The sequence below is a fragment of the Pseudonaja textilis genome, chromosome 1 (assembly GCF_049901715.1).
Source record: "Pseudonaja textilis isolate UNSWEBS1 chromosome 1, rPseTex1.2, whole genome shotgun sequence".
Classification (NCBI taxonomy): Eukaryota; Metazoa; Chordata; class Lepidosauria; order Squamata; family Elapidae; genus Pseudonaja; species Pseudonaja textilis.
In genome coordinates this window covers 228,348,515-228,371,658 of record NC_141990.1, presented here as the reverse complement: position 1 = coordinate 228,371,658, position 23,144 = coordinate 228,348,515, and the positions used below count along the sequence as shown (strand labels likewise).

The 23,144-nt window shown below is 38.4% G+C and overlaps 1 protein-coding gene across 2 annotated transcripts in view; it reads right to left on the bottom strand.

Moving 5' to 3' along the window:
* The window catches only part of LOC113440355 (acyl-CoA 6-desaturase-like), a 32,127-nt gene extending 8,983 nt beyond the window's left edge, over positions 1–23,144 (bottom strand). The window contains exons 1-9 of one of the 2 annotated variants that reach the window (XM_087920858.1): positions 22,883–23,144; positions 22,422–22,770; positions 11,581–11,691; positions 7,444–7,641; positions 5,754–5,855; positions 2,796–2,921; positions 1,531–1,591; positions 432–508; positions 140–237 (exon numbers count right to left, since the gene is read on the bottom strand). In XM_087920858.1, coding sequence (XP_087776984.1) covers positions 140–237; positions 432–508; positions 1,531–1,591; positions 2,796–2,921; positions 5,754–5,855; positions 7,444–7,641; positions 11,581–11,691; positions 22,422–22,628 — 980 coding nt within the window. In that variant the 5' untranslated portion in view covers positions 22,629–22,770; positions 22,883–23,144. Of the gene's footprint in view, positions 1–139; positions 238–431; positions 509–1,530; positions 1,592–2,795; positions 2,922–5,753; positions 5,856–7,443; positions 7,642–11,580; positions 11,692–22,421; positions 22,784–22,882 lie in introns of those variants that run through there. The other variant, XM_026706735.2, reaches the window with a different exon arrangement.

Here is a 23,144-nt window from a genome sequence, read left to right as displayed (position 1 = left end):
TTCCAAAGAATATGCACAGAGAGCTTGCTTCATCGCCTCAGCTGAGATCTTCTTCAGATGAACTTATCCGGTCTTGAACTTCTCAGACTGTTATAAACTAGCAGAAGTACTTTTTAAATGTTTTAGTAGCTAACCCTACCTGACAAAGGTGAGGAGAAGCAGGGACCCAAGAAATCCATAAAATGGGATGTAGGTGATAAAGTAGCGTACATAGTAGCTGAAGGCCCATGCCAGGTCCTAGGAGACAAGGAAAACATTATACATGGCAAATGCTATATTTTTTTTTATCTCAAGGCCAACAATTATTTCTTTTCCAAAGAATATGCATAGGGACTTTGCTTCACCCCCTCAGTTGAGATCTTCTGCAGATGAATTTTCATTTCATGCAGAGAAATGAAAGCAATAAAAGGCATGTGGGATTTTTCACTTACCACCCAGAACTTGTGTTTGAACATTGTTGTGAAGATTTGCATTTGGAAATAGACTGGAATAAGGAGAGGTGGGAAAACTGTGAACAAAACAACACGCATTAGGGGAAGCAGGCAACACAAAACATAGAATGGTGTCCTGGGACTGTAAAACAACATGCAAAATAAATGTCTGCAGTGAAGCATTCTCTCTCTCTCTCTCTCTGGAAGTATATGGCAGTAAATGATGAGAAATGCTGTTTTGCATCTGTGTTTGGCCCAATATTTTAAGCTATTAAAATAATCAGGACTTGCGTTTCCAATATATACCCACTCGGAACCAATGTACCTACAGACATCTCCCCTCTTGCCCCCATGGCTCCTGACCCACTTCTTTAACTTTTAAAATATTATTTAACTGATAAAAAGGAAATGAGAATGCTGAAAGCAACACAAATCTCTAACATCAACACAGCTACTCCAGCCCTCCTTAGATAATAAAAATGGTAGGTGTGCAGCCCTGAACTGGGCTGGAAGTATCGATCTGCCTTTAAAAATACATTGGGTAAGATTAAGTTAATAAGAAAGATGTGGTGTGGCTGAGGGAATTGTGAGAGTGCTCAATAGGTGTTTCACCATACTTTGATTTCAATTTTAAAATGTTTACAGCTTAAAATACTGTTTCCAGTTCAAAACAGAAACAGTTGTTCTAACTTTACAGGAAATGTTTCAATGCTGTTCCAATTATTCTGGAAGCGTTCCAAAGTTAGGCATCTTTCAATATTCGACTACGGTCAGAACAACACACACCCTTATTGTGAGTGTGAAACGTTTTAAATTCAAGCTGCATTGCCTGTGCCCAGCAGCAATTTGTGCTTGTCATGATGGCCATTTTGGAATCTTGAAGTTAGCCAATTCCCAGGACTGTGCTCTGACACTGTCAAATATGTCCACTTCCCAAAAAGTTTAGAAAGAGATAGGGCTTCTAACTTACAAACCATTTTTAACATATAGGGGAAAACATCAGTGAATTGATTGTAATATCTGTGTTGGGGACAGTTTATGGGAAAATATGCAGAAAATAAACATCAGCTCTGCCTTCCCTGTAAAGAACTATACTTACTCAAAAAAAAGTATTCATGTTGATGATTATAAGGGAAGTATTTCAGCTTCTTCTTTCCATACTGAAGGGAAAGACAAAAACTTTTCAGTGCTGACTATTCAAGACAATAAAACCCCAATTTGGTACTATACCACTAAAATTATGTTAAATGAACAACAACAAAAAAACAAGACTTCAATGACATTGGGAAGATTAAATATATTAATTTGATACAGACATATTTTGCTGTGCCTGTTCACAATACTTATTTAAAATTGTAGGAATTGTAGTCCTAAAACACTCATATTTCTAAATATAAATACTAGAAATTTAGCTTGGTGCTATTTCAGATGACTTCCACAGATTTCAAGATTTTGAAGCAACATTATATTGCTTCAAAGAACTGAGATTTAGTGGCTACCATAATACAGAGGAGATAGTTTTGCATATAATATACAACCACAGATTCAGCAACAGCATTGAATGAATGGTAGTTATAATTGATCCTCAAAGTTCTATTTGTCATATCAAACTGACGATCACATGATTGCAATATGGGTGCTTAGCAACTGACTTGAATTTCTAATTGTTGCAACATCCTGTGATCATATAATCATTATCTGTGACCTTTCCTGCTGGTTTCCCACAAGCAAAGTCAATGGAGAAGCCAGCATGAAACCAGAATTCATAATTATGTAAGAAGCTTGCTTAATTACTACACCTGTCGTCCTTGCTTAATAATGGTGACTGGGGACAGCTAGATCTGCCATCACTGAGTTACACAGTCACATGATGTCTTTTACAACTGCATTGCTTAGCAACAGAAATTCTGGTCCCAATTACCATTGTTAAGTGATAATAATAAATATAATAATCATTTATATGCTGCCTGACTCCCAGTAACTCCAGTTAGTTCACACTTATTAAAAACAATTCAAAACAAAGAGCAGTACAAAAACAGCGTAATCGAAAAGAACAATAGCAGTCCTAATAATATGATTCTGAAAAAGAGTAATGCATTGTATCATGGCTGTGAGTTTTGCTAATAAATGTCATTCTGAGGAACTCCATCAGAGTGATGGAGATAAAGCAAGAGATGAGGATTAAGAGAGAGCACACCTGTTACGGACACTGGTTAATAGAAGCGTCTGTAGTATTCCCTTTTCTTCCAGGAATTAGTAATTTATCTATTTTTTTTTTTGCCTTGAGGGCTAAATTTTCCTGGGTACTGCCTCTGGGATTTTCTTTGGATCTGAGGTGCTTGAATTCACATCTTTTCATCTTACCTCCACAGGTTGGGTATCTCCCAAGACAAAGAGATGCAGCATGTTCACATCTGGGTCTTTCTTAAAGATGTTTGGCTTTGCATGGTGCTGAAAGTGCCGGTGATTCCACCAATTTGCTGAAGCACCCTATGGACACGTATGGAGAATCCATATTTTTTAGTAATGTTGAGGTCATCATTTGAATACCACCAAAGAGGGGGATTAACAATGTAAAGCCTTCCCTTGATAACATGGTAGACAGACCATTTGATTTTTTTGGCAATGACACAGTAGTTCTCTTTTGCTTCTGAGGTTCTTTTGATTTCTTTGATTTCTACAACCCTATGATTTGCTAGTTGTCTCTCATCCAATACAAACCTAAGTCCACTTAGCCCTTTCTGAGATTAGTCAAGATTAGTGAGGTGCTGTCCCTTAGCAGGACAACCCTTTCATTACAGGTAATAATTTATGTTCAGGATGATAAATATTTATGAAACAACTGAAAGAAATATAGAGTCCATTATAACTCTTTCCTCAAAGTATCTTCTGCAACCAACTAATACTTGGTAAGCTATCAAATGTAAAAATAAAAATGTTGGAGTCCTGCCAAATAAGGAATTCTCCCTCTTTTGATAAGAGTTGCCAAAAAAAGCAGCATGGCACAAAGGTAGAATGTGGAATATATACAGTACTATAGGTCACTTAATAGAATTAAAAGACAATTGTCTGGTTGTTGTTATTTGAGGATTGCAACATTAAAAAAAATCTTTCTGCTAAAATTGCAGAAAGATAACACCTTTTATTAATCCTTTGCCCTTTAGAAATGGGCTGCTAGCCAGAAAACCTTCAGAAGATTAAATATGTTTTTTACACAATAATAAAGCAGAAATAACAATTATTAGAATTGCATAGGCAAAAATATGGGACAACATAGGATCAAGTAACAACCAGCCTATGAACATGAACAGAAAAAATATTGGCATTTACTATGTTACAGATAATTATTAGTTTATATCTTTGCAAGGAAGAATTTGATAGGATCAGCTAATTTTTGAAGAGGTGCTCAAAATGCATAATTGGATCATATGATGCACTTTTTTGTTATAATGGTTCCCTTTTACACAGAAGTTGTTTCATGTATTACTTTTGTTCCAGATGGCTTATTGTTTTTGTGGATCCTCATGTTCTTTTCAATTCTATACCAGTGGCTTAGAAACAGAAGGACAATGGAAATAGATACTGCATGCTTTCATGATTACAAAATATAATACTCCAAAGTTGGAGGACACCCATTCTTCATCAATTATACAATGACTTTAAAATGTATTCTCTTTCTCCAATTTAAAAAGCTGGATTGCTTACATTAGTTTATGGTGTTTTCTCATTTTGTAATGCTTTTTTCCCGAACAATGCATTTTTTCCAAATAATATGCTTTTGTATATATAATTTTTCCTCATGTACATATTGTAATTTTCAAAGAATTATGAAAAGCAAGAAATTAGTAGATTTGATGCATATATCTTTATTAACTATATTGGTATTAAAATACAAAATACACACCTTCCTTCCATTAAAAGTAAGGGCCTGAATTCAGCTCACTGTGGCTACTTAACTGCATTGTGTTCCTTCCAACTAGATATACATATCCTATATTTCTTGCAGAAGATTTAACCTGACCCCAAGAATATCTATAGACAATTGTTAATAGACCAATTGCATTGACAGAGCTGTCCTCTATGAATTGAACTAATGTTCCATAAAGCCATCGAAGGTAATAGCCATTAGGGTTTGTGATTAAAAATTCTACAGAATAGAATAGAATATATTTTTTTATTGGCCAAGTGTGATTGGACACACAAGGAATTTGTCTTGGTGCAAATGCTCTCAGTATACATAAAAGAAAAGATACATTTGTCAAGAGTCAAGAATCATACAATAAAACACTTAATGATAGTCATAGGGTACAATAAGCAATCAAATCATACTAGGAAACAGTCAATATAGATCGTAAGGATACATGCAACAAAGTTATAGATAGTATAGAATAATTATAGAATAATTATAGATAGTCCTATTTAGCAACTGAATTATGCAAATAGACTCTAAACAAGTTGCCAATCCCAATTGTGACTGCTAAATGTGTTACATGGAGATTTTTAAACAAAGCTGTTCTAAGTGTTCTTCTAATCAGTTTAAAATAGATGATTTCTGATTATTCATTTTGTGCATTCCATGTATTATCATAAAATCACAGAGCTGGAAGTAGCCATAAATTTCATCATCTATCCCCTGGTCAATGCAGGATCTGGACAAACATCTCTGAGAGAAGAACATGCAGCTTCTGATAGAAGGTCGCTAGTAAAGAAGAACCACATGTTGTAGCAATCTGTTCTATGGGTTATTTAGTACCATTAGGAAGTTAGTCATCCTGATATTTAGCTTAAACTCCTTCCTTGTAACTACAGCTCCTAGCATCTCTCATTGTTGGCCATGTTCCCTGTTTTGTCGTGCCTTTAAGAGTTTATTGACCATTACTATAATTAACTTATCCTCAAGTAGCTCTTTCAGCTTTGGTTTCTGAATTATAAATTCTTCCCATGCAAATGGAGATTAAGTTGGATCTGGCTAAAATGGTGACATGATAATTGCAAAGAAAGGTATGCTTGTCTTCTTTAATACTGTTTAGGATCTATGAATGCTAGCTACCAACATACAATTCTCAACACAAACTCTTTTAAAATGGATTGCTTATTTCTTATTCAGAAGCAAATCTGGAAAGCATGATTGTAGAATTTAAGAGTGAAATATAACCCACCGGTTCTCTAAATTTTCCTGAATTGGGAAGCCCATTTCCTATGAGTACCTTCTATCGTGGTTATGTGAAAGGCCTAGAGTTGTTTCAGAAATGAGTGAGCAACATAGCATCATTAGATCTTGATGCGGTTGTTCTATTGTAATTTGACAGACATAGGCCTTACCTTCAAGTGACCAATCACAAACTTATGAACTATATGGTTCCATACAGACTTCTGAAATACAGAGAGATGTCCAAAGTCATGCTGCAACCACCCAGCCTGGGCCTGGGAAGAAAAAAAAAGGATTAAGGAGTGCAAAAACACTTTTGAGATGGCACAGTGGGCATCTCACCATCCATGAGTTGCACATCTAGTCTCTTCATCTAAATTTGAACTACAAAAACCAGAACTTAGTAAACCTAAAAAACTGCAAAGTTCATTCCTTCCCTAAAAAGAGGAGAGGAGAATTCCACCCCTGCTCCATACAGTAACATCATATAACTGATCTACACCTTACCTTCCATTTTAATTAATGGGACAACTGACTAAATTAAAGTTGCCCACTCTTTGGTTTGTACAAAAACACATACATTTATACATGTTTTCCACTCAGAATTTGTGGTTGAAACAAAATGAATTCAAACGCCACATTGCCAGCTCATAACCCAAAGGAATGGGTCCCCAAAGTTACTTTTAGTAGAGCTACAGCAGCCTCCGTCAATGGTTTTTGAGAGAAGGATGTTTGGAAAGTTGCTAACAACAATCTGTTAAGCAACATTCAGTAATGCTTCTCCAATATTACATCTGTGTTCAAAGGAAAGGTAGTCCTTGATGTATGACCACAATTGGGACTCGGATTTCCATTGTTATGTAAAGCAGTTGTTAAGTAAGCCTAATTTTTACAAACTTTTTTGTCACAGTTGTTAAGCAAATCACTGCAGTTGTTCAGTGAATCACAAGGTCATTAAGCAAACCTGACTTGTCCCATTGACTTTCCTTGTTGGAAGCCAGTTGGGAGATCACAAGTGGTGATCACATGACCCCGGGATGCTGCAACCATTGTAAATATATGCTAACTGCCAAGTTTTGATCATGTGACTATGGAGATGTGGAGATAGTGCAAGATCTGGTCATAAGTCACTTTATAAAAATACCAATGTAGCTTTGAATAGTTGTTAAATGAATGGCTGTAAGTCAAGGACTACTTGTAGATGTTTTTCCATTTAAATATTTTTTCCATAATGCAGAAATCTCTGCATTTGGAGTGTCTATCCAGTACTTGACCATCTTGTTACTGGCTCTTTCCTTACTCTGGAGCAGATCTGTGATTTTTGCATCTCCTCCAGTTTTCCTGCTTTTGCCCAGACTCTCTTGCTTCCCGGCCTTCAATTCTTAAATTGACATATTAAATAGTGCAAGTGGCTTTCTATGCAACAGTTGCATGCTGATTTTCAGTCATTAACACTCAATTGTGTGTAATGCAGGATAGTTGGTTGTCATTACTCTAGGCCTGGGCAGTGATGAGACCTAGTAGGATTGTCTTTTAGTAGGATTTTCTTTTTTTCTTTTATTTGGCAAAAACCAATTTAAAAAGTGGGGTGATAAATTCAATCAATTTGCAAGTCAAAAGCTGACAGTTTGCAACTATTTGGGGTGAGAGCAAAAAAATAATAATACTGAGAACAAATCATCTTTCGAATAATGACTAATTGATTTTAGTTTCTTGAATTATAATTTGTGTCAGTTTCCCCACCAAAAAGCACAGTCACCTAGAAGTTTAAGTAACTTGTATATTTATTTAAAGAGTTCAATGACAGATGAACATTGCGACCAAGCATTGATAACTTTCAGTATTTAGCAAACAAAAACTCACCTGAGAGACTGTGAGGATGATGGAAAGGACAAAGGTTATGCTCCAACTTGTCCCACAATATGATACCATTAACCAAGCCAAAACTTCCATCACAATGATGTGAATCAAATAAAGGGAGAAAAATATAGGATTGGATTTGAATAGCTTCATGTCCTCTGCTGTCTTTCTCAGGGCACGAAAATCTTCTACTAGCTGAGGCTGAAAAGAAGAAAAAACAAGATATTGGATGTTTTATACTCAAATGGGCAGCTTTACTTTTAAGCACTACACAATCTTCACCCTGCTAACCCTTCTCTCTCAGGCCAATGCTGAATTTCATGGATTCAGTGCTTGATTGTGTAGCAAGATTTCTATATAATTTTCTGCTTTAATATATCTACTTCAACTGCCCTGTAAAATAATTAAACACCATACTATACTATACTATACCACACCACATCATAAACAGCCAATTTGTGTTGCATTTGAAGCTCCTGGTTAAAAACTAGCAGACTGTGGGTTCTAGTGAAAACTGGCAGGGTGATTTTGGGTCAGTCATTCTCTCTCAGCCCTAAAAGAAACCACTTCTGAAAAATGGCAAACCAAATCTGAAAAACCTTTCCAAGGAAACTGCAGGACTTGTCCATACAGTTCTGAGAATTGGACACAAACTGAACAGAAGGGAAAAAATATTAATATTGATTTAGTGGTTAAGGCACTAAGCTAGAAACGAAGAGACTGAGCTTTAGTCCTGTTTTACTCATGAAAGCTAGCTGGGTGACTTTGGCCCAGTCACACTCTTTCAGCCCAATTCACCTCACAGTGTTGTTATTCTGGGGAAAATAGGAGGAGAAAATATGTTCGTCACCTTGAGTTATTTGTAAAAATTATACAGGTGGGATAAAATATGATATCATGATATGATATATGGTTTATATATGATATGATGTAATATAACACAACAAAACATATTATACACATCCTGATGCTCCAAATGCTACATTCTAGATCCAAGGATGCACAGAACACAGAGTTCTACTTTTTATTTCTGAATTCTTCTTGACTTTAGTGTGGGCTGCTAAATGAAAGCTCAATATTTTTTTAATTATTTTTTATTTTTAAAGTTTTATTAAGTAAATTGTTAAAAACATTGGGCGTGGTGTGATCATCCTGACAATCCTGTTTGTCATACATATTATGGCATGGAATACATGTTTTATATTCATTTATACATCTATATCTTTATACAGTATTTTCTAATTCTAATCATCCATTCTGCCAACTCTACTTTCTTTTGATTCTAGATCCTTCTAATTCTGGTACTTGGCAGCAAGGCTAACCTTGCTGCTGTAATCACATGTATTGAAAGCTCAATAATTTGACACGACAGGTAACTATTTGGTTCAGAGCAATAAGGATCTTTTGTATCATCCTTCAGATGTAGATGGCACAAATGTAGGGAAGTTTTTTTTAACATGAGGTCTTTATATAAATGGTAAAAAAATAATGCCTCCTGTGAGATTCTTTGAGTTTCTGCTCATGAAGTTTGGAGGACATAAATACCAAAGTATTTTGCCATTTTAAATTGTGGTGGCTGCTGTGGCCATTGTCAGGACTAATTTAATGAGATATAACATGATATATCTTATGCTTCTCAATATTTCCACCTAGCTGTAGGCTGTAGGAACCAATTAATACCACTTAAGCGTCACCACTCTCTTTGTTTGATAAGGAATACTGAAAACATTAATGGAGCATTTGCAGGGTGATGTTTAGACATTGGCTTGTTGTCCTAATTGTAACCTCCAAAAATAGAAAGAGGGAATAGAAGGGCTTTTGCCTGCAACTGCTCAACCAAAGCAGAGGGGCTGAATAATTGATAGCTTGAACAGCTGGGAGTTGTGGGACTCTGAATGGCTGGGAGACAAGGGACAGATGAGAAAAAAGAATCAGGGGCCATTTTTAATGAAGCTACCTTCCAAGTCAGAGTTCAGAAAAGCTTCAGGTTACTAAAGGGCCATGCACAGGTTGTTTTCAGGTAGAAAAACCAGATCCGATCTCATGTGAAGAAGAAGGGAAAGGGAGAGGGCTGTGAGCACTTTAGATTGGAAGATGAAAAGGTATTTTAAATCCTGAGAAAGATGCAGGGATTAAAGAATTCCCAACAGATCCTACATGCAGACCTATGTGCCTTCCCAAATTCTTTCTTTTTCTTTTTCATTTGAAGATGAAATATATATGATTGGTTTGATAAGTAGCTAATTGAGAGAAGGTAGGGAACAAAATCCTAGCACGTGGAATAAGAAGTGATGAAAAATCCCTGAATATTTACTTCCCTGATAATTCCTGCTTCCTGGTACCACTGTTTCTAACCTCAGCTGCATGCTTAGGCTTGTGTGAGGAGTCGAAGCTTTGCCTCAGGAAAGATCATACTTCAAAAGCAACATAACAGTCTTTATCAAGGTGTTTGATATCATCTTAAAGCCTCAATCAACAGTTGAGATATAGAAATTAAATTTTGCACAAGTTATGAATGGACAAATGCTGTTGCACTTTTAGTATTGCAACTGGAACTTCCAATTTTAAAACCATCAGAGATCCAGAAGACAGGCTTCTGGATGAAGGATGGCGAGCTAGCACATCCCTGAACAAATAGAGATGATGTCATGGTCTAAAAATTAAAAACTGTGAAATAGAGCAGTTCAGTGGTGGAATTCATTTTTTTTTTACTACCGGTTCTGTGGTTGTGCCTTAGTGGGAGTGGCAGGGGAAGGATGCTGTAAAATCTCTAGTCAGAGGTGGTATTTGCTGGTTCTCTGAACTACTCAAAATTTCTGCTACCGGTTCCCCAGAACTGGCCAGAACCTACTGAATATCACCTCTGGAGCAGTTCCATGGAAGTGAATACGTGTAGCTCAGACTGGAATCTTTGTGTTCACTGCTTGTTTGTTTACAGATGTTTCATTGTCCAACAGAGTAACACCAGTGCTAGTGAGTATGGGATTTGCTCCCTGTTTATATAAGTCCCCTCAGTGGGGATGTGATTTTCTCCTTGGTAGTTCCTTGATTAAGGTATTGTTTCCTGCAAGATTGCTTGTCTAGTGTTGTTTGTCTAGTGTTAATGCTTGTCTGGGCATTGGTTGTTGGAGAGGAAGTATTCTTGTCTTTTTATTTCCATCTTAGTCTTTTTATTGTCTTCTTTGAGTGGTATGTAAGTATAGCTTAGCTCTATCTGTCTATTTGTGATAGCTCATCTAGTAATTTGTTTGAATGCCAAACTTCTAGGAATTGCCTAGTATTAGATAACATCTAATTGAATTAAAGATCAAAATTGGTAGAGACAAAAGGAAGAAGTACAAAGTTGAATTCTTTGACCAAGGTTAAAATAAGACATTTCTATAAAATTCTGTGAATCCTTTACATACATTTTGCTGACCCTGATTTATGAAGTTGCATATGGATAAGGGAAGAAGAGATATGTATGCAGTCTTATAGAGATTGAACATTACTAAATTTGTTTGTTCTTGTGATGAAAAGTGGGAGTCATTTCTTTAAATATTTCTTTTCTCTTATCTTGCTTTTTTGCTAATTTTCTTTTCTCTTGCAGTTTCTATTCTTTATTTTTCTTTTCCTTTCTGGGTTTAGTTTGCATTGTCTTTTATGGAGGAGGAGGGGGGGAATAGGAGGGGAAGCAAAAGAGGGAGGGGGGAGAGGAAGAGGAAGAAGAGGAAGAGGAGGAGGAAGAAACATTTGGCTCTTCCAAAGATTGATTCTTTTGAATCTTTATTAAAATGAAGCACCCCTTCAAAGATTTGCACAACTCTGTTGGGTTAAATATCTTAGACATAATATAAATACTTTATGCATGGGTTTCCTTCAGCATATTTTGTTGCCTGAGTGGAATTCAGCTGGTAATAGGTAAGGAGACACAACAATGTATTCCCAACTTAAGGCACTTGCAATTTCTTCAGTATCTTATCTTGGTCTTCAGTTTCTCTGTTTTATTACTTTCTTTTCCACTTTATTTTCTTGCTGCCCTATTTTTAACCTCAATGCTTCTCTCCACTTCTCTCTTACAGATGCTTCATGTGATGCCACTTCCTTCAGGCTCTTTTTAGTCTTGCTATGTAAAAGAAAGGGAAGCCATCTCTTACTTACATTCTTTCCTCTATCTTGGCTGGGTTCTCCTGGAGCAAGTTCTCCGATTAATAATGGCTTAAGAAACTTCTTTACAAAGGTGATATCTGGATGAAAGGCCCGAAATGCATCCTGAAATTAAAAAAGAAGACATGGATAAGCATTGATATCCTAAAAGACTTTATATACATTATACCTCTGACATTTATTTCTGATTCTCCCTTCTGACTGCAACTATTCACTATGAATTATTTAGCCTTATAAAAAAGTGAGAAAGTACAGCCTGAAATATAGTTAGAGTTGAACCATCTAGAATGACTTATTAATTCTCATTTGTAAACCTGGCTGTATGATAGTGGTTTTCCCTTGTTATTCCCCTTTTCCCAAGTAAAGTTTCTTTATATGCAGTTTTGGCCTAGTGCAGGGATCCCCAAATTTGGCAACTTTAAGACTTGTGGACTTCAACTCCCAGAATTCTGGGAGTTGAAGTCCACAAGTCTTAAAACTGCCAAGTTTGGAGACCTCTGGCCTATGGTTCAGAAGCTGGGCTGTCAACTGAAACATTGACATTTTGCAGCCCAAGTACCACATGACTGGGTAAACTCCCATTCTTGACTCAGCTGCTGCCAACCTAGCAGTTTGAAACATGCAAATACAGTATGAGTAGATAAATAGGTAGCACTTCAGTGGGAAGGTAATAGTGTTGCATGAGGCGTGTGCCTCAGTGTATAGTCATGCTGGTCACATGTCCAAGGAAACATCTTTGTCAAAGCTGGCTCCCTTGGCTAAGAAGTGGGGATGATCACCCTTCCCACTCCAGAGTTAGACACGACTGAGCTTTTTATGGACATTTGGTGTCATTATTTTAAAATGGGATTTCTCATCGAAGCCTTCCTCATGTACAGAAATGCATGACTGCTAATCTAGCCTAAGTTGTGTAATACACACACACACACACACACACACATACACACACAAAACAGTTTTTTAAAAGAAAGTCTTCCATTATATTTTATTCTTTTTAGAGCAGAACCGAAGAGGCAAGGTTAAAATGACAAGGATCATCAAATAGCTGAAGAGACATGGGCTTTCAGGTAAGGATTAGCCTATTGATCATTTAGTTTTGAGAAATGCTTTTAAGGAAGGAACAATCTGGAGGAAAATTAGCCCTTTTTACCAGATCAATAACTTGAAGGAAAGAGTAACTCTGTATTGTCTTTGTGGAGAAAGCTGAACTGTTTCTTTCCTTCCAGAAATAACAGCAACATTACACGGGTGGTTTTTTTCTCAGTAGGAGTTGAATTTGAAGGTCCCCCCCCCCACCTTTTATAGGGTAAATGAAAGTCCCCCTCCTCTCTGTCAGGAGTCCACTTTTCTTGAAGGCAGCAACTTTAATATTTTTTGCTGAAATCCAGCTGAAGCTCAAAATTTCCCTCTATTTTCTCCAAATATGGAACAATTTGGAAAGGAGGTATCATTGGATATATGCTGGTGGGCTACATGTGTATACATTTATGCACACACACACACATTATATAGAGAACATACCACAGAGTTTTAGTCTTTAAGAGTACTAGATCCTGGGAGTTCCGGTTGACATCACGGCGGCAATGGCTGGAAAATAGCGGAGCCCCACGGGGCTCCATGAAATGCAGCTGACAACTGCTTGCTGGGAGACCCTACAGGTTAAGCCACCCTGGAGGTATGGTGAAGAAAAGAGATGGGCTTCGTCGATCTCAAGGAAACCTCAGTTTCCTCACTGATCTGAAGAAAGCTCTCCCAAACAGCAGCAGGGACGATGGCCATTTTGGTCTGTCACAAACTGGAACAACCGGGACAGTAAGATCTTATGCTGGAGCAGTGCGTGGACAGAGTAGTGAAACTGGGTGAGATAACTTCTAACTCCTACACCAAAGATTTAACCCAGGCAAAACTTATTAAAAATACCCTCCAAATAGTAAAAAGTGGTGATTGGATTTATTGAGAAGGAGTAAAGGCTAAAAATTAGAGATTAATTAATTAATTAATTAATTAGAGACTAAGGATTAAAAATTCAGATGCAAAAGAAATATTCTTTAAATTTCAAACTAGAAAAAGACTGGAAAAAATTGAACAACTTGTGAAAAGTGACTATTGGGAGAAATTGCTTTTCTAAACTTTATTTTTAACTCCCCTGAATGAATGATAGTCAGCTGTTTTGATTCTTATACTGTGTTAAAGGTTGGAATTGGGAGTGGGAGAGCCATCTACTGAAGGAAGAAGATTACTGCAATGTGATAAATTTGAAGGAAAGTGCTGAAAGGAAAAACAACAGCTGGAAACTATTTGACCTTGACTTTATCATTGCAGACAATTAGGGAGACCTGGAAATATTTACCAAGCTGTCGGAAAAAGTTTGAGGCAATTTGAACTATAAAAATTAAAACCTTATTGAAACGTTCATTGAAAGAAGAGAAAAAGAAGAAGAAAAGATAAATAAAACTTTAAAATTTGGACAATTGGGAAGGAGTAAACTGGAAATTACAAAGACTGTAAAGTAAAATTTATACCTTCTAAGGACTAGAAGCCCAGAAGTTTTGGAAGAATAATTTTGGGATTGATAAATTTTATTAATGATTTACTCTTTTGGCGTTTTTAGATATTGGGATACTGGAATATTAAAGATACATGAGTAATTTTTAATACATTAACCTGGTTCAAAATGATTCAACAGGAGACAATAGAGTTCTATGAAGAAATGCTAATGATGGTTAAAAGTTTTTGTGAAAGTATGACAAAGAAGTATAAGGAAATGATGGGATCATTTAACAATAAAGAAGTGAGTGTAGAAGACCCTCAACAATGATGAGAAAAGATGAATAACATATTCAGGTGACAGATGAGAAATTAGAAGAAATGGGGGAGGAGACAAATCAAAATAAGCTACAAAAAAATAAAAACAATGAAAAGACAATAACAATAAATACTAAGAATCAAGAAGACAATCCCGTAAAAGTTTACAATAGTATAGAGAAAAAAAAGGAGAACTTCCCCCAAATAATGGAAGGTTTATGGATGGGTATCCAAATGATGCAGCAAAAGGAGATAATGGGAAAGGCAGAAGGAACACTCTGTGTAGAAATGTTAGAAAGAAATATAGGATCCCAAGAGAGAAATATAAAAGAATCATTAAAAAATCAGTAAATGATGGAATTCTAAAAAGGCTGAGAGATGATGGATAGAGACATAAGATTATGTAATACTATGATTGTATTAAAAAGTAATGGATAAACTGGGAAAATAGCAATACATAATGTAGATAAAAATAGAATTTATTATAACCATAAATATATCAAGTTAGGAGATGGAAGACTCTGATTAAGCATACCCAAATGTACTATCATGATTAACAATGGGGAAAAATATATTGGAACTCCTAGTTTTTAGGATTACAAATTCAGGGGACTCAGAGATATAATCCCGGGAGCGACTGAGTTTTATTAATAAGTGTTTTTTTATTGGTGTTTATAGAAAATTGAGATTTTGGAAACATGGTAGATTTTGAGTAATATTTTAAATACTAAAATATTGATGATTTAATAGGGGGTCAACGAACAGATTTTATGAAGAAATGTAATTGATGTTCAAATATAGTATTATAAAGAGAGAATACTATTGTTTAAAGATAAAGAGGTGAATATGGAAGAACCTCAACAAGGGGAGAGGTACAAATTGGAAGTTAAAACCATGCATAAGTAATTGTATTATTATTGTCAGCACTGTGTAAAAAATGTATTGACCCACTCATTACACTGTCCACAAATTATGTTGGTTGTTAAAGAAAAACTGTAAATAAAACATATACCAAAAAAAGAGAGCACTAGATCTTGGGAACATCTTGGGATTGTCATAACCTAAGGACATTTAATTAAATTTGTTAATTCAGGATATGCAAATGACTTCCAACTTGGATTTAAAGGGAGATCAAACAATTCATGAAAAATAAGCCTATCAATAGCTGCTAATTATGGCGAGACTATATTCCCCCTATTATTAGAGGCAGGGTGCTTCTCTTTATAGAACTCAGTGACAAATACTAGTGGACCATGGCTGGTTTCAAAATGTATGATCAGACCTGGTTAGTATTTGAACGGGAAACCATCAGGGCAACAGGGCAATGCGGTCAGACTTAGGTATTGCATACAAAATTATACGTAGTAATGTTTTACCGGTAAATGACTTTTTTTGTTTTAATCGCAATAATACGCACACTAACAACCACTTTAAACTCTATGTAAATCATTCTAAACTTGACTGTAAAAAATATTATTTCTGTAATAGAGTCGTGAAAGTCTGGAATGCTCTACCTAATTCAGCTACACATTTTCAGAGTTTCAGTCACAAATTGACTTCCATGGACCTTACATCACACTTAAGTGATTACTAGAGCGGGCATGCATAAGTGCACTAACGTGCCTATCGTCCCTGTCATTTGTATTTGTATTTTTTTATTCTTGTTCTCATTTTTGTTTGACAAATTCTATTAAATAAATAAATAAATAGACTGGATTTGAAAATTAAAAAAACAAAACAAAACTATGGGGCTACTACTACAAAAGAGATGACTGCTTGGGGAGGCAGTAACGAGGAAATTCTCTACATCTCTGCAATTATCTTGAGTCATCTGCCACTTTGCAGACCAGTAGGGTTAACCCAATGAAAGAAGGCAATGGCAAATCATTTGGAGCCTGTTGCCAAAGAAAACCACAGTAATATGTCTGTGTAATTAGCAGGAGTCTCAAGGGAGTCCTAATCTTTTCATGCTTCTTAAAAATAGTTGTTAAGGAACACCCCTGGGAGAATATTACTACATTCATGTTCTGCAAATGGGCTTCTAAAACCATACATAATAACTGGCTTCTGTGGAAGCTGAATGAACAACCAAAGGGAAACACAGAAACATTCTTTTTCTATTAGCTGAAAACTGGTAGAAACTATAACGGTATTCCTTGACTCATAGCCATTCATTTCACAACCATTCTGAGTTATAACATCAATGAAAAAAGTGACTTATGATATGGTCTTTGCACTTAGGAACGGTGCAGCACCTCCAGAATCACATGATCACCATTTGCAACCTCCCCAGCCAGCTTCTAACAAATAAAGCCAATGGGGGAAACCAGTTTAACTCAATGCAGTGATTTGCTTAACAATCAGGACAAAAAGCAACTGGGAGCAACTCACTTAATAACAGCAGTCTTGCTCAGCAACAGAAATTCTGGTCCTCAGTTGTGGTTGCAAGTCGAGGACTGCCTGTAATATACTTGTTCCAGACTTCTGTCTATGCAGCTGGGTTTCTCCCACTTTGATTAGCTGCGGCACTTCAAAAGAGAGGATTCTACAACCCTGCTACATGCTTATTTTAGCTAGAGATGCCAACTTTGGATATGGGATCCCTTGTATGCCATGCTCAGATATAAATACTCCTAGCAGCTTCCCACTGAACTGTTTTATTTGATACAACAAAAAACCTGCCATCGTACTGTTTGATGTACTGATTCATTTTCAGAGATTACATGCAAAGGAGGTTTCCAGAGGTGGTATCTAGCAGGTTCTGACTAGTTCTGGAGAACCGGCAGTGGAAATTTTGAGTAGTTCGGAGAACCGGCAAATACCACCTCTGACTGGAGATTTTACAGTATCCTTCCCCTGCCATGCCTACCAAGCCATGTCCACAGAACCAGTAGTAATTTGAATTCCACAACTGGAGGGTTCCCCTTTTCCCAGTCCCCATTTCCCCCCCTACAAGACTGATAACCATTATTCAGGGGACAACGTTGGATTTGATATTTGCATGGCTGAATTCGCATTTCAACTGCGAGAGGATTATGGTGGAAGTGTAAGTAACTGTGAAGCAGATATATTCTTTGAGACATCACCCTCTCCCCACTTCCATTTAGCTCACTAGTAGCTTTAAAAAAAAATCTTTTTCTTCTTCTTAGATTCGTATACTCAGAAAAGACCCTTCTTCAGTCAACCTCAAATAGATGTCGGGACAGCTGGTCTGGAAACTGGAAGTCTGGCAGAAAGAAGCTATGGAGGCCATGAAGCTATGAGTCAGAGAATTGTTCCCAGCAACTTCATATAAAAGATTCTCAGGCAAGGCAGCAAAAGAAACAAGTCTTTAGCAGATCAGAATGGCCTTTGCAAAAGATTACTGGACAGTATCATTTAGAGCCAGAGAAAATACGATGTTCTTGAAAAGTTACCATTAGGGCCTTATACCTGGATCTTTTGCTAGTGGACTAAAGGATGTGGGGAGATTGTTAGCAATGTATTCTAGGAACTTCAGCCGATGAAGTTCTCTATTTCTGCTGCATTTTAGCACTTGCGTATACCATAATTTGCTTCTAACAGGACATACAGGAGTTATTGTTACAATCCTGCACATTTGATTATTTTCTTTAAGCAAAGAAAAGGTAATTAATAATAAGCATGGGTCTCCTTAAGAGCCATAATACTCTGGGGTCAAATGTGTTCTTATGGACAGGCACTAGGGAAGAAATGATCAAATTTCTACTTCCCTGAAGGATGGAAGATGAAAGGAACAAGCCTGCATGGATTGGATTTCACTAGTGAAAGAAAATTGGTTCCAGCACAGGATCTTGCAGCTGGCCATCAGAAACTTCAAGACTTCACATTCCTTGGCATTGTGTTTTTAAACTGAGTTCCAAGGAATACCAGTTCTCTGTGAACAACTTACAGATGTGCTATGCAAGTGCAGGTGACATCCAATGGCCAGTTTGAAGTGTGGCCCTTCAGGCTGGGTGCCCAACTAGCTAATTGGTGTTCTATCTGTGATCTCCATCTGTGAGACATACACACCCAGGCAAATGGGCTGTGCAAAGGAAAGCCAGGTACTGAATTTACCAAGTATCCTCTTATTTATTTTGAAAGTAACAGTCGAGATATTCCTCTTAAAAAAAAACCTGGTGTTCCATGCTTTTGAAAAATTGAAGAAACCCTATTATAGGGGAGCATTGTATACTTGCTTTGCTGTCTTTTAAACTGCATATTTATTTTTAAAAAATAGTCTAGTCTAGTTTAATCCTAGAGTTATGATTCTACCGTATTAAGTTAAATGAAGAAGGAAGTGTGGTAGCTCATGAGGTTAGGATGCTGGGCTGATGGTTGGCAAGCTTGAGTTTGAGACCCAGTTGCTGCCATGGGTGTGGGGAGAGTTCCCGCCATATGCTCCAGCTCTGGCCTACCCAGCAGTTCATCAGCAAGTGACTGCAAATAGATAAATGGGTTCCACTTTGATGGGCAACTTAATGGGGATGTGAAAGAATCTTTTCAACCCAGAAGTGCATTGGTGCTCTGACACAATTGTAGCAGCAATAGTTAAATTAACATATTCCTCAAAAAAAAGTATATAGGATTGTACATTACAAAATAACAAAAGGAAAACAGTCTTTTCCACAATCCTCTTCTACTGTTAAAAACATTGAAATGGAATACAAAGGATCTTTTTTAAGAAGCTTTGGATTCTTGGATTACACACATAGTTTAACTGACAAGCAAGCAACATTATTAGTATTTCATAATCCATTTAAGGACATGCAGCTGCTGTTGCTGCTACATACCCTTCATGTTTATGGCAAGCCATATTGCAAGCACAAAGGCTGATAAAGGTGCCTGCAGGGTATACTAGACCTCAAAGATGGCTAGCACCAGTCATACAGATTCTATTAAATGCTGACTGTCAGCAGAAGTCTGTTGCTTCCTCACCTGTCTAAAGGGACTCTTCCCATTATATTTTATGAGTCACTCTCTCCCTGTGCACTTCAGCTTGCATTTCTGCTGCTATCAATCAACCTCAATCATGGGCTCTAAGCTCACTGTGCGTCTTGCCCATTTCTACGCATCCGGCCAAGATCCATTGTTACTATCTGGATTATCCTTGAGTCAACTTTGACTATTTGTTTTTTATGACTAGCAGACCCCTCAACATCTAGGAGGAAAAGGGGAATAATTCTGATGGCAGGAAAGTACTGTTTTAATTTCAGGACTCTGAACCTCAGAGATGGTTTGATAGAACTAAAAGTTGCATAAAAAGTGTGTGAACTATTGGCTGCTTTAATTAACATTCAGTTCCTTGACAGAAAGCATCTTCCAACTGAAGGGAGAAGGTGGAAACTTTATGTCATCCTCTTCTGACAGCCTCCGTCCCAACTCCTAATAGTTTCTAAATGGTTACACTGGAGTCAGAATTGCAAGAGTGAGGAAGAATCTTTCCCTACCCAATTGGGCCAATTAGAAGCAATTTTTACCCTGAAATTCTCAACAAGCTTAGTTGATTTTTAAAAAAGTCTTATAGTATTGGATTAGTGGGGTTTATTTATGAATGACCATGTTTATGAATAAATATGTTGTTAAATTTTCATCTAAAAAAGAGAATAGAAGGCAGAAAGGCCAATGCCCATTTTACTTTTCTTAACCAAATAATCAAACTGGGTTAAAAACTGTTTTATCTCCTTCTAATGAATGTAAACAATGTATAAATCTTAGATTCCAGGATTTGTACGTGATAGAGGAGCGGGAAGATTTTAATATATCAATAAGGTGGAGTTTGCTGTAAAAAAGACGACAAAAGGCAGTGAAAACTGTCCCTTTGAGATTGCTAAATCATTGGGAAAATAGGATTAGCAGCTGCCCCATAGTTTATGAGGGGAACCATTGGCCTTAAGAAGTCCACATTTTGTGGACTCCATCACATACCCAAAAGACTGTTTTTCTATAATTCATGTTTTGCTCCCCCCCCCCACACCTGCAAAAGTAAGGAAATTGATACAATATCATTCTGCAAGAGAACAGCAGCTATGTCTACCCTTATCACTTTCAAAAAACAAAACCCCCAAGAATCCTTGGATTCCCCTCAATACACAATGCCCCTCCCCAAGCTTAAATTGTTAGCTTGTGCTCATCTAGTGACAACTTTTCATCATTGGACATTAACTCTTATGGCTTCTGAAGGGCAAAATATTTTTTAAAACTCTTATCCTGACCAGGCCCCAAAGGGTTGTCTATTAGGGACATCTTGTGATGAAAAATTGTTTCCTTCCTAGAAAGCAGTGACAGTATGTTTTTTAAAAACCCCTTTTTGTTCTACAGAATTCCATGGTTCAGACCTTTTAGCTCACAGTGTTTCAAGTTTTTAAAAATGTTGCCTTAGAAAGCAACATCTATCTTGAAACAACAGAGACAATAGAACCAACCTCTGTGTGCTTCAGTACCATAGACAAGCAGAACAAGTGCGGTATAAATTGTAGTATAAACAATTCGATAACTACAGTTGTAGATTGGTGGATCATCTGGACCAAATATATTTAATATGACACTGTTGCAAACTTTTTTTTGGGGGGGGGGATAATTGATGAACTTGACTCCATCTTCTGAAATCCTCCCTCCTCTTCACCATCATTTTAGTCTTTGAAGATTCAACTGTTTTGAAAAGATATGGATTTCTGGAACAACACAATATTCCACAAAAACTTTTACAGTGGGTCAATCCCAATGCTGACAGCATAGTTCTGGCTATCAGTTTTCTTAATTCTACTGTTGAGAAAGTAGAGGAAAAACTTAAAAGGAGCTGATTGGGAATAAGATGGTCTCTCTTTATATGGAGGAGGAGGAGGAGAAGGAGGGGTGATGGTGGTGGTAAAATAAATGCATGAGTCCACTCATTAAGCTACAAACATGTTCTGGCTCCTCAGGCTTTGCTGTAGATCATAAAAAGGATGACACAAATGAACAGGATCATTGTCTAGAATGCCTCTCTTAAATTAAAAAGTCAGTGTTAATATATTTAGGAACTAAGAAATAGCAATGCCCTCAATGCTTTTCATGGCCAGGACTACTGAATGCTAACAATTGGTGTTCCTCTCTCAGGATTTAGTTCCAGGATATAGGAGACAAATTAAAACAATGCTTCTCGGCATATGCAGAGATCCCGTCCTTCAGCTCTCATCACCTCACATTTAGCCACTTAAAGAAGGCTCTACTGTTAGCCTTAAGTCTTTCTTTTCCTCCTGGTAAGTTTGGTGCCCGGTGGCCCCTCGTGGAATGTCATAAGAACCCTGCCAAAATCGGGCTTGGCTGGATCACCTTAGAAGCCGGGCACCTCTTTGGTCTACAAAGCACGGATTCCGTTTGATCCTGGATCAAGCCCCGGTTAGGCTGCGCTTTTGTGGCTTTAGAAACCAACCGGCATCGCAAAAGACGGCCCTGGCTTTGCCAAATTTGGCTGCGTTTTATTGGAAAAGAACTCCGCTACTATTATTGCAAGGAGCTGAGGTGGGGTTTTGGGGGGCGGGGTGGGGTGGGGGAAGAGATGACGGTGGTGATCCAGGGTATCCAAGGCAACAAGCCAATCCCGAGCAACTGCCGGCCCAGGAGAGACAGCCGATTCTAATGTTGACCTCGCGTCACCCCGGGATGATCATCTCGGTGCAGGAAAGGGAGAGATGCAAGAAATGGGCGGCCGCGGTTTGCTCCCCGGCCCCGTTTACCAACGCCCGCTTTTGTCCCTCAGCGCTCCCGGATTCTTGGATGGGAAAAACTCCGGGCCGGCAGGCACTCCAAACCCTCAAAGCAGAGCAAACGCAGTTTTAGGGCAAACCCATTCGGCGTGTTTCCACAGCGCGCCAGCCGGAGCGACCGGTTTCCCTGCCCCGCGGCCGCGTTTCTAAGAGCAGCAGGTGAGAGAAAGAGATGGAGCCCCGGCGAGGGACCGGAGCAGCAGCAGCAGCCATTTGCTCCAGGCAAGGAAGCCTCCTCCTCCTCCTCCTCCGCCGCCGCCGCCGCCTGCGAAGAGCACTTACCGTGGCATCTTCGCCGGCGTAGTGACTGATCACGCGGATTCCCCCCGGGTGCCTTTTAACCCACTGGGTGATATTGTACACCTTTCGCTCGATCACCAACCACTTGTCCGTGCGCAGGTTGTGCTTTTGGATCTCCTCCCAGGTGTACGCGGGAATCGGCGCCTCCCGTTCGCCGCATTCTTCACCTTGCTCCCCGCCTTTCCCCATGGTCTCTTTGTCCGCCTCGTCCGTCTTTTCTCTGGATCCTGCGGGGAGCTGGAGAAAGGGCTGCTCGAGCTTCCCCACCCCCGACGTAATTCTGCGCCTTCGCTTTGCCCTCCTCCCTCTTTGTCTCTCTCTCTCTCTCTCTCTCTCCCCCCGCCCCCGCCTTGCCTGCTTCCCAAGCGGGTGAGATTCCCCGACTCCGCCGCCAGCTCAGAGTGCCCCCTAGGCTGCCGCGGAGGATTTTCCTTCGCCTATACCCCCCCCCCCCCCCGCCAGCGGGGCCACCTCCGCCTCTCCATCCCCGCGCCAAGAAACATCAAGGAGCTTTCCAGAGTGGATCAGCAGAGCTCCTGCGCCAATCCCCGCTCTCCCCCGGCAAACTGATGGTCCGCCATTGGCTGGCGACCATCTTTCGAAGGTGAAGGCCGGCCGACTTCGGCTTACATTTTGAAGACGAAGCCAGATGGGGCGACGCGATCCGGCATTGGCCGAGCCTGCCTTCCAATAAGATGCTGTGCG